Source organism: Argiope bruennichi, chromosome 1, assembly GCF_947563725.1.
Source record: "Argiope bruennichi chromosome 1, qqArgBrue1.1, whole genome shotgun sequence".
Taxonomy (NCBI): domain Eukaryota; kingdom Metazoa; phylum Arthropoda; class Arachnida; order Araneae; family Araneidae; genus Argiope; species Argiope bruennichi.
The window spans coordinates 100,688,093-100,700,158 of NC_079151.1; the positions used below are offsets into that span (position 1 = coordinate 100,688,093).

At 24.2% G+C, this 12,066-nt stretch overlaps 1 protein-coding gene across 2 annotated transcripts in view; it reads left to right on the forward strand.

The window, feature by feature from the left end:
* LOC129966735 (putative phosphoenolpyruvate synthase) overlaps positions 1-11,406 on the forward strand; it is a 58,887-nt gene extending 47,481 nt beyond the window's left edge. For both annotated transcript variants that reach the window (XM_056081282.1, XM_056081292.1), the window contains 11 exons: positions 268-360; positions 550-609; positions 1,217-1,320; positions 2,795-2,858; positions 4,927-5,090; positions 6,412-6,490; positions 6,856-6,907; positions 7,743-7,819; positions 7,935-8,037; positions 8,121-8,195; positions 11,202-11,406. In XM_056081282.1, coding sequence (XP_055937257.1) covers positions 268-360; positions 550-609; positions 1,217-1,320; positions 2,795-2,858; positions 4,927-5,090; positions 6,412-6,490; positions 6,856-6,907; positions 7,743-7,819; positions 7,935-8,037; positions 8,121-8,195; positions 11,202-11,281 — 951 coding nt within the window. In that variant the 3' untranslated portion in view covers positions 11,282-11,406. The remainder of the gene's footprint in view (positions 1-267; positions 361-549; positions 610-1,216; positions 1,321-2,794; positions 2,859-4,926; positions 5,091-6,411; positions 6,491-6,855; positions 6,908-7,742; positions 7,820-7,934; positions 8,038-8,120; positions 8,196-11,201) is intronic.
* The last annotated feature ends 660 nt before the right edge of the window (positions 11,407-12,066 follow it).

Genomic DNA, 12,066 nt, shown 5'->3' on the forward strand with positions numbered 1-12,066 from the left:
TAGAAATAGATTTTTTTCCATACTATTGACTCTTCTCATTCTCCACTTCGAGTGTCTTATAAGTATCACTAATAATTGTAAAAAAGAAAAGAAAAATATGTACAAGACATTTTAAAAATGTTTTGAAATTAAACTGAAAATTATTAAATAGCAAGATAGTTATAAGAATAAATTTGTGAGAACTACAGATAGTTTTCACAGATAACTGGTTGTTTTTAAGAAGCTGGGAAAAATTGTTTAAAAAAAACTGCATTGATTATATTTCAGATGGCATATGATGCTCTTACAAATGATAAAGGACCTGCTGGCAAGCTTTTCAAAGAATTCCTCATAAAACATGGCCACAGATGTATAAAGGAGGTATTCTCAAGTTTAATAATATCTGTCAAATTCTCAAATATTATTGTAATTTATTTGTTTTAAGGTTTTTGTAATTGCATTTGTGTTTTTGGATTATTTATTTCGATTGCTTCATTTTATCACTCTACAATCATGTTAGTGTGTCCATAAACTTACAAATTTTAGCATAAGATTTCTATCTAATTATAGTTTGATGTTTTTTCCAAATCTTGGGGAATGGAACCAGAAAGTTTAATACCAATATTACAGGTATGTATTTTTCAGTTATTATATGATTAATGAATCAACATAGCATAATGTCTACTCATTTATGTATAAAATTTAATATTAATCTTCTTCTTCTCAAGATGTAGTAATTTAAAATCTATTATTTAAAAGTATTAGTGTGTTCTACAACTTTGGTTGGTTTGGTGTTATATATACACCTTTGAGTAAAGAATAAGAATAGCTTCTATTTTCTGTATAAGCATTATTTAAAAACAATTGTACAAGTGTATAACTTAACTTAAACAATTGTACAATTGTATAAGTGTTTAGAATTTTTAAAAGTTAATATGATAATCAGCATTTTGTAGAATATCATCTTAGTTTTTGTTTTTTGTTGCATTTATATATTTAAACTTTAAATGTCTATATTTCAAATTCATCTGAGTTAGCCTTTCTTTCCACTATTATATATTATATTTATTGTAATAGTATTTACAATGCTTGCTTTTCTTGCTTTTGAAAGCATTAATAAACATAGGGGTTTTTTAAATATTAGATTTTTATAAACAATTATAAAGTTTAATAAATATAAATTTGTATTTTTTTTTCAATGCATAAATTTTTAAAAAAATGTCTTTTTTAAATTAAGAATCTTGTAGCATCAGCAGACATATTGAATCTCCAACCAAAAAAGGAACTTTCAGTTAAAGATGAAATTTCAAAACTGAAGACTCCTTTGCCTTGCAGTCGAAAGTATGCATGCTGATTAAATTCATTTTGTTTATTTGTTTTTCTCTTTTGTTTATAATAGTTTTCATTATTTATTACTTAACAAAAGAAAAATTCTAGATTTCTTTTGCTGTCTTTAAAACATATGTTATATATCCATTAAAGCATATGTATAATATTTCTATTGCCAATATCCATTTTTTTTTATTTAAGGGAAAACTTTTAACAATTAATAAAGTTTGATGGATAAATTCTTTTGAAAGCTTCTGATATATCATATTCTGCTTACATTAATACAGACTGTTTGTAAAAAAATTAAATTAGAAGAAAAATTAAAATATCATAAACACTATAACTTTTCAATAGGATTTCATTGACACATTTAGACTTAGGAAATGGAATCTTGGGTATCTGAAAAAAATACGTAGGTGGGGAATTTTATCCCTTTGTTCTGAATGTGGGAAATGCACTAGTCATCTACTTTTTAGTGCACATGTTAAAAATAGTTCAATAAAAAAGTGGAATTCAGATCAGGTAATAAGAGAATATTTCAGAATAAAGTAATATGGGCTAATTTAAGTTAAAATTTGGAAATTTATTATGATTTTAATTTATAAAAATATCATTATATATACAATAGTGTAAATTTAATATAGTGCAGTATTTGAAATTTCCCTTGTGTTTTTCACCATCATGTTACATTGCCTTTTAATCCTCTGTGGTCTATTGATGTTATTAGAGTGCAAGTAAATGAACATGAAAACTCAACCAGGATTATACGTACAGTAGTAGAGTGGAATAAAATTTAAAAGAAATTTAGAAAAAACCCATATTATATCAATAAAATCTGTCCATTTATACTGGACCATGAACTTATTCAAAGAAAATGTAATGTCCAGTGGTACTGATAGTGAGTCGCAAAGGGTTGAAGTTGATATATGGAATAACAAGAAGTTTCCTTTCAGTTTTAATATGGAATTTTTTATTAATTATGTGCTTTACTTACTGTTTATTTATGAAAACTTCATGCATGTAATATGTGTGCTCTGCTTTGCTTCATAATTTGTTTTTAGTTGAAATCTAATATCTTGTTGTATTTATAAGCACTTATGTATGTAAAGCGTAAAAATACTGGATGTTTTTAAAATTTTGGGCATATGTGAATTTAATGAAATAATAGGGAATATGTTACATGTAAAATTTATAGCACACAATTCTTTAAATATTTAAAAGTGATTTTTTAAAAAAATTAATCATTGTAATTTTTTTTTTTGTGAAAAGCGGCCAATTACTTTTTTTTGTGAGTAGCAAGATTTTTTTAAATCCTTCTCCTCCTTTTTTAATGAAAAAAATTTTGACATTCTTAGTTTTCATTTGCATTCAACTTTAAACATTGGTATTTCTTATATTTTTTTCGAATAATTTATAAACGACTAATTTTAGTGAATGAATTCTTGAATGCTTTTCCCACTTTTGACAAGTTAATTAATTATTTTAGAAAATTGCTGAGCATAATTTTGCCTTGGAGTCGGAGTGCTGTGAGAAACAGAGAGCAAACTAAAGTTAGTATCTGATTTCAGTTTTTCTATTTTGGGCTGTGTTTAAAAAGTAAGAATTTGGGATATAGAACAAAATAATGAAGTACATAATTTTACAATTCTGAAAGGCATAACTTTATCTAACCTAATTTATAAAAATCATGTCTTATAATTAACCTATTGTACCTATATAGCTGTAACCGATTGTACCTATGTGAATATAGCTAAAGAATTAAAGTTTCTTCACTTCTAATTCAAGAAAAGAATGGATTATTAGAAAATTTTACATTTCTGGTATTGATATCGGCACAGATAGTATGCAAAACAATAAATTTTATTTAAAAAGTATCAATTTTTTTTTTTTTTTTTGCAAATAAACATTTAAGGTATTTTAAAATTAAATTTTCTTAGATTTCTCTTGTAAATTAATCAGATTTTTAATTAATAGGAAATAATTTTTATAGTCTTTAGATAATGTAATTAAATACCCTTTTAAGGAATGATATTTTACTTATAAATGAATAAAATATTGGCAACACTTTACTTGCTGCTTATGATTTTAACATCTAATTTTTGCAATTTTGCTTTTAATACTGGTATTTTCTGACTTTTCCTTCTTTAAAACTATGTTTAGATTTTTTAAAGTAAAAAAAAAAGTCAAAAGGATAGTAAGTAAACAGTATATAAATTTTATGACATGAAATTCTAATTGTAATTATTATCTTTGGTCATGGAATATTGAAATTCAGTTTTGAAATTTGGCATATTTCATTTATAATTATAAACCTTTTCTTTTTGTGATACAATTGAAAAGTTAAATTTCTTTGTCAGTTTGATCACAATTATAATATCAAATTTCAAGCTGCTTTTTAAAATGCAATTTCCAATCATTCATTCATTAACAAAGTTGTCAAATAATGCTTACCAAACTGTGATATTATATATATATTTTAATGAAAACTTTATTCAATATGTTTTAATTTTAAAAAATACATTTGAATTTCAGAATAATTGGTGTCGATTTACATTTGTTTGATTAATTCACTAAAATATAAAATATCATTTATTTATTTTTTTGGTTGATCAACTGATTAAAAATACATAATTTATAGCATAGTAGCATAAAAATAAATAACATGGCAATATTCTACAAAGTTTTCACATTTTTGGTGAAAGTTGTCTTGGAATATATGTAGCAGTTATTGTAGTTATCTGTAAGCAATGTTCAAAGTTACTTTCTGGATAAATTACTGTATAGAAACCTTTGTTGGACATTGAATAAATGCTGAGCTTGTAAGTTTTTCAGTTTAATAAATTAAAAATTAGAATTTTCACTTTCTACAGTATCAAGATTGAATATTGATTTCAGATAACTAAAAATAATAATAAAAAAAGAATAGTTGGGTAAAATTGTTAAAGGCAAACAGCTTTGATTGAGCATTATGAGTGAAAAAACATCAATTTCATAGCCAAAGGCAACAACTATAGCTCATTTAACCCACTTTGCTGAATGGAAAGTCATTTTTGCCTTATAGGTTTTGTGATTGAAAGATAATTCTGTTACTTAATCCACACTGTGCTATTATCCAAGTCATAGAAGCTAAAATTTGTTTCTAATCAGACATCCAGCTCACTTTTTTATTTATGTGAGGGGGAAAAAAAAGGAAATAAAATTTTTTGCCAGTTATTGTGCATGTATTTAACTTTAATTTTTGGACTGAAATAAAAACATAAAATTTGTTATTATTGAACTTAACGGGTTTGTAAATTTAAGTGGTTTTAGATTGATAGTATTGCATTTTTTATATAGTAGAAATTTTATTTTAAAATGCGATTTATATTCTATTTATTTATTAGTTAATTATTATAAATAGCTGTGAAAAAATGTTATTAAATAGTGAAAGATCATTTTATGAAGTTTAGGGCAATTCAAAATGTAATTTAAAATGGATCAAAAAATTACTTCTGTCAATAAATTTATAAAATAAATCTCTTTTACGCTATATTGGTTTTTTTTAAATTGTTCAATTTAAATGTGTTTAATTCTTTATTTCTGCTTGTTGTTTTTAAAATTTGTTATGTTTTTATTTAGTCTTTAGTAATTAAAACAGTGGATTGGTTTCGTCAGACTTGTGAACAGATGGGAAAATTAATGGTGGAAGAAGGAATGCTTCCAGACAAAGAATTGATATATTTCCTCACATTAGAAGAAATCAAAGAAATGATGGAGACAAGAAGGCCAGGATTAGTCTCCAAGTAAGTATTCCATTTAGGTTTAGTGGAAGTTATATAGTAATCAATTGCCTTATTCACCTCTTTATTAATATGGGTATACTTTTAATTCTTCAAAAAAATCATATGTAAAGTAATAAGTAAATATGAGAACAACAGTCACATAATTAAAATATATTTAATGTCCATAATCATAGAATTAAAAATAAAACATGCCACATAAAAAGAAAAATTTTTCTTATACAGAATTCTAGTGGCATAAATTTTTTTAAAACAAGCTTGTAAAATAAATAGATATAAATTTCACTGTTACTCTTCATTTCATTACATATTCGTTTTGTTTAAAATGGGGAAAAGTACATTTTAAGATAAATACAAGTTTCTTTTATTTGAAAATTGACAAAATAATCAATTCTTAATGCTTTAAAGAATAATAGAAGAGATAAATATTAAAAGGAATATTATTAAATTTTTAAACGGGGAAAGCACCTTTTAAGAAAAATACAAGTTTCTTTTATTTGAAAATTGACAAAATAATTAATTCTTAATGCTTTTAAGAATAATAGAAGAAATAAATATCAAAAGGAATATTATTAAATTTTTTTTGTGTGATTATTTACTAAAATACTAATTTTCATACTGTTGATCATAAGAAAGAAACCATATTTTTAACTAATATACTCCAATATTTAATATTTGAAAATATGCAAATTCACATTGATTAATGTAAAATTCTTAATCACTATTAAGGGAAAGAAACCTAACTATTTCATTAATTGTTTTTATAACCTCCAAGACACATTTAAGAGTGTTTGTAAATGCTTTACTCTTAAAAAAAAGTTAATGATTTTTGCATGTTGGAATTACTTGAAATCTTATTATATTAGATGTACTTAAAATTGTTAATTTTATTTTGAAAGTTTTTATCTTTCTAAAATTTTTGAAAGATAAAGCATGCATCAGTCTGGTATTGTGTTTATTTGTTTTATTGAATCTTGTGTTTAGAGGATTCTTCTAAAATTAGTTGAAAAGTATTGAATTATCTTTTAAACTTTTAAAAAGCTTATTTTCATTGATTTTCAGTTTTTATTTTTTCCTTTCCAATTGTAAATTTATTTCATACATCATTTAAATATGTGTTATTTTAAATTAAAAATTATAAAATCAGTTTATTTTAAAAAAATGTAAAGTTTAAAATAACCATATTTTTTAAAGAAGTCAATCAGAAGTTGAAATACTCAGTATCAAATATCCACAATCATTTTTTAATTACAAATGGGAAATAATTTTGTCTTCCATATTTTAGTACATTGCAATTCTTTTAATCCCTATGTTTATTATTTAGAGCCATCCGTAGGAGACGTTTGCAACCTAAACTTGATAAATTGCAGTTTCCAGAAATTATTTATGGTACACCTAAACCTGTGAGTATTTATATATAAATTATGTTATTCGTTTTATTATTTAAAATATTTTATTTGTTCGTTTATAATTATATAATTTTTGCCAATAACTTTATTAAGTCATTTTCAGTTTTAGACAATGGTTTATTTTAGATTTTTTTATGAATACTTTTTTTTTCTGATTATGTAAATTTACTTGCTTTGAAAATTCTTATGACTTATTCATTTCTTTATATTAATAAATTTAAATCATTAATATTCATTTTAAATGAATTCAAATTTGTAAATAAAAGAATGAGACAGAAATAATTAAAACAATTATTGAAATATTGTAATTCATAATTTCAGTAAAGATTATATGTTGATCTTTTTGTTTTAAATTTTAGATTGAAGGAGATGATGATCTCTCACAGTATTCTTCATCATTTACTTTAAAAGGTAATACATATCAAAACATATTCTTTTTTAATAATATTAAGAGATTAAGTTTCAGCATTGTAAATGTTTTCTGTTTTGAGATTTTTCCAGCTTTGTTGATTTAAATGAAATTATAAATTAGTTGTTATAAATTAGAAATGAAAAATCATTAATTAAAAATATAAGTTATGAAACTATCATGTAGCATTGAATAATAGAAATTAAGGAATTGAAAATAAATTAAGGATTTAATCAATTGTGACATCAATTATAATAAGTTGGAATTTTTCGATTTGGCAGCTGTCTAAAATTATTGGACTGATGGGTACTTTAGAGAGGTTGATTTAAGAAAGTATTTTATTAGTCTAGCTATCAATTAAATAAATTTGTAAAAAAAGAAAAATACAAATTCTATAAATTATAAATTGTTAGTGAATGTTAGTACTTTGTCTCGTACAGTTTTGTTTGTATTTGCTTAATTATGATCACATATTATAATATTTATAATGAAAATTCTTTACTGAAATATAATGCATTAAATAAATGCTTCATAATAACTCAATGAATAAATATATATACATCTTCACCAAATTACTAAAATAAATTATTAACTTAAAATAAATCATTAACACGTTAATAATGTATTGAAATATGAAAGTAAACCAATCATTAAAGGAGGAGCATCATATTGTTTACTATCTAAGTTTGGGAAATGTCAAAATCTGCTACTAGCTATGTCATGAAAAATGAGAATATTATGCATGAATTGGAATATGCTAAGTTTATTCGATAAAAATAGTAGATAAAAGTAATTTTTTATTTAAAGTTTAAAATTTCAAATTCTTTTTCATATTAGGTATTCCTGTTTGTCAAGGAAAAGTAAAAGGTGTTGCCAGAGTAGTTTCAACTTTAAGTGAAGCTTCTTCTATAAAGGTTAGTTCATTATAATTATATGGCACCCACCTTTCTCTCTCTCCCTTTTTCTCACTCAAAAAAAAAAAAAAAAATATGATAAAGTCTTTTCTTTTCATTTTTTTTTTTTTTTTAGAATGGAGACATTCTCATTACTCATTCAACTGATATTGGATGGAGTCCTTATTTCCCTTTACTTTCAGGAGTTGTTACTGTCCTTGGAGGATTAATATCTCATGGTTATTATTTTAAATGTCATTTCACTCTTTATAATTATTGTTTTAACATTCTTTCTATTTCAATTTTTCATAATTTATTTCAGGGGCTGTTGTTGCTAGAGAATATGGCCTTCCATGTGTGGTCGGAGTTCAAAAAGCAATGTCTGCGTTTAAATCAGGTTAGAAAGTAATTTATTTTTTCGATTTAAATCACAGAAAATGGAAATTATTTGATATAATGAAGTTCTGATTTGAGATGAAGTTAATATTTCGAAATGTGCTTAGATTGTAATTGAACACACTCATGCACACACACACATGATGAAATTGTTTTCTGATATACAAATGTCAAACCTATAAAGTTGAAAATTTGAAATTATTTTCATGTAAACAAAAAGACAACATTTGGATTTAATCTGCTGATTGTGTTTTATTGGTTTTTCAAAAGTAGTTTATTTATAGTAATTTCTCAAACTTTTTTTACACATTCTGTGAAACATTAGATCCAATTAAATATGTTTGTATTTTTAGAAGCATTATGATCAAAAGGAAAATAGTAGCTTTTATCCCTGCAAAAAGACTGTATACAAAATGTATTGAAAATCTTTAAGGTGTAGATTACTGAAAATGAAAGTGAATTCATATCTTGCAGATAAATATAAGAAAGAAATTATCTTGAAACTTCTCGGACTTTTTTTTATTTTTCTAAGGCCAGTTTTAGATAATTGACAGTCGAGCATTTCTCCTTCATTAGATATTTTGAATGATTTATGCACAATAATTCTCAATATATTTGTAGAGGAAATTTGAATTGCAAATAAAGTACAATATATTTCCATCAACACATTTGCAGTTTGGCATCTTTTCATATGTGTATGTTTACGTGTTTGAATTTATTTTAGAAAACTGTGTTCATATATATTTATGCTTTTTGTAGATTTACAAAGCTGTTAGTATCAGTATTTTAAATTATTATTATTATTATTTGGAATTGGTAGATAAAAATTCATTATTTTCATTCAATCAGCCATGATTCAAGAACAGATCTTGACCAAAGATAATTCTTTATTAATTTTAATTTGCTGAAAAAGCACTCGGCACTTGCTAAAGTAACTGGCAACGTAAAGAAAAGTTTTGACATAGTTAATACATTTAGAAATAACTCATTATAAATATTATTTATTATGTATGTGCATTATTTATATTATTATATAGACATATTTATTATATATGTCTTGTGCATTATTTATATCTCTTTCATTTATTCGAATTCCTTTCGACTGAATCATTCGAATTTCAGGAAAATGTTCTGAAATGTTCAAATTACATGCTAGCACTTTTGCTTCGTCGAAAAATGTGTTAAATTTTAGATTTCAGTTTTAATTTTATTGACTAAATTGAAAGTTGAGTCAAGAACAATTGTTTTTGATTAAAATAGTTTATTGATAGTGTTACTTTTGGACAATATTTCAAACCATTCTATTAAACATAAAATAAATATAATAAACTAAATAAATACACAAATAATACATAAATAAATACATAAAATAAATACATAAATAATACATAAATAAATACATAAAATAAATACAATAAACTTTTAGCTTCGGATATTGCTGTATTACTGTTACTTACATCAATAAATTCTTCTAGGACATTTCAAGTTTGTTCAAACTGTGTATATGCTGCTTTAACTGAATATATTTTGCCTTCCGAATGAATGTCACATAATGGTTTAAGAGTAATTTTTAAATGCTTTTGTAAAATTTCCCATCTTTTTGTAGGTGCAGAAAATAAGCAATATAAGCATTGCAATATCCCCAAATTTTTTTAACAATATATACTGCTGGAAGCGGCATTATAAATTAATGAATTAAAGGAGTATGATAGGCAATTCACATAAATTGCATGTGGATTTAGAGAAAATATTCTAGACTGTACACCTTTATAGTTCCCTTTTATGTTGCTACCGTTGTTGAATGCTTGCCCTCTACAATTCATAATATTTAAATCAATCTCACTTAATCTTTCAAATAGAGTTTTTCCTAGTCCTTCTCCAGTCACATCAGTTACTTCAATAAACTCTATAAATGACTCGTTTATAGTTAACCTTTTCTCTTCAAAATTTTTATACCTAATAATGACTGAAGTTTGTTCCTTATGAGAAATATCAGGAGTACAATCCCTTTGAATACTATAGTACATGGCTGCTTTTATATGTTTAATTTTGTTAAGGACTTCATTTCCTAATGCAGAAGTAATTTGTTCTTTTTACATATGTGCTAAATGATGCACAATTCTATTTTTAGAATTTATTATTTCGCTTATATGATCCATTCTCTTATTTTATTCTCTTGATCATATTAGTTATTGTCATTTTTGTTATTATTTTCTGATTCGTTTATATTTGTATAAACACACGGTTCTTCAACAAATTTCAACATTTTCATTGCTAGACTGTGTATTTTGAGCAGAACTTTCTTCCCCAGTTGAAAGTTGAATTGTTTCTTCTGAAGTCGAAGCAATTTCTTTATCAGAATTATTTCGTTCAGTAATTATTTCAATCTACTTGTGACTTCTTGAAGTTTAGCTTTTCTTCTTTTTTTTTCTGATAATTTTCTTTTTTGACACCCGGAGGGATAATTTCTTGGCATGGGCAGGGTTATATCTAACAGTATTAAGCAGTTTATAGAATGAATCATCAAATTACTATATCCACTGTTCCACTATACGCTAGTACCTAGTAGATGAGGTAAGCGACTGTAAATCTACTTACCTTATATTAATATTTTGCATACTTGCGATAGATTATAATATAGTATAAGTAAACTTTATATATATCCAAATCTGTCTACTGTTCCATTTAAACGTGTGTCAGTACGTGTAAACGCTATTATTGTTCAGAACACTATTTTAATTCTTAATCATGGTTGGGTCCCCTTCAGTCGGCCGGCCCTGACCTCATTTTGGCAAACTTGTTTGTTGAGAAGAGGGAAAAGCACTAAACAGAAAGCAGATCATTTGGAAATAATTGGGGTATAATAAATATAATTGTGCTGTCTCCTACCTAATCAAAATAGACTTATCTAATTTTATATCACATTTATTTCTAGCCTACTTATTATATTAACTAATACTTAGGATGTAACATCTTTCTTTTCTTTTAATGACTAAAATTTTTTTAGGTGATGTTGTCATATTGGATGGTAGAAATGGAACAATTTCTAAACTATCTAATGAAGACGCAGAAATAAAAGAAGTTTGAATGTTATTAGAACTGTTGTTGTGAATTTTATTTATTTCATTATTTTCACAAAGATGCCTACATATCTTCTAATTAATATACAGTATTTATTGTGATAAATAAATACTGTATTATTTGTTTTGTCATTATTTTTATATTTATGTTTCTATTGCAAAAATATAACATGATATTTCATTCAATGCAGATTTTATATTGATATAATTGCAATTTTTTTAAATTCAAGAATTATTGAATACAATTTTATTTAAAGAAATTCAGTTTCCTTTATATGTTTCATTATTTAAGAAATATTTCACATGCAAATATTTTCTCTTGTTCTTAATTCTGGTAAATTTTTTTCTCCTTACTTTAAATATATGATTTAAGCAAAATTTTAAAAATTATTAGTGCTAAGTATAAACTAACTTTAATCAAATGAAAAATTAATAATTACTTGTTAAAGTTTTATACTTTTAATTTAATTCAAATTATAATTCAGTTAATTTGTAATTTTTAATTACTAATTAGTTTTTATAATTAATTATAATTATTTCATTTGCTGAAATACTAATAAAGGCATTGGTTAGGAAAGCAAAATATATGATTATATTAATTTCTTTCATATAATTTCCAAGTTTTATTAATTATTATTATTTCTTTTTATTCATGGGCATAAAATTTATTGTTAATAATTTGTTTATTCAAGAGTATGAAATTTATAACTGGCTTTCTTATGTAATTTAAAAATACCTCATTTCACTTTTGTTAACACTTATTTTTGTATCTCATTTATCATTTTGTATATT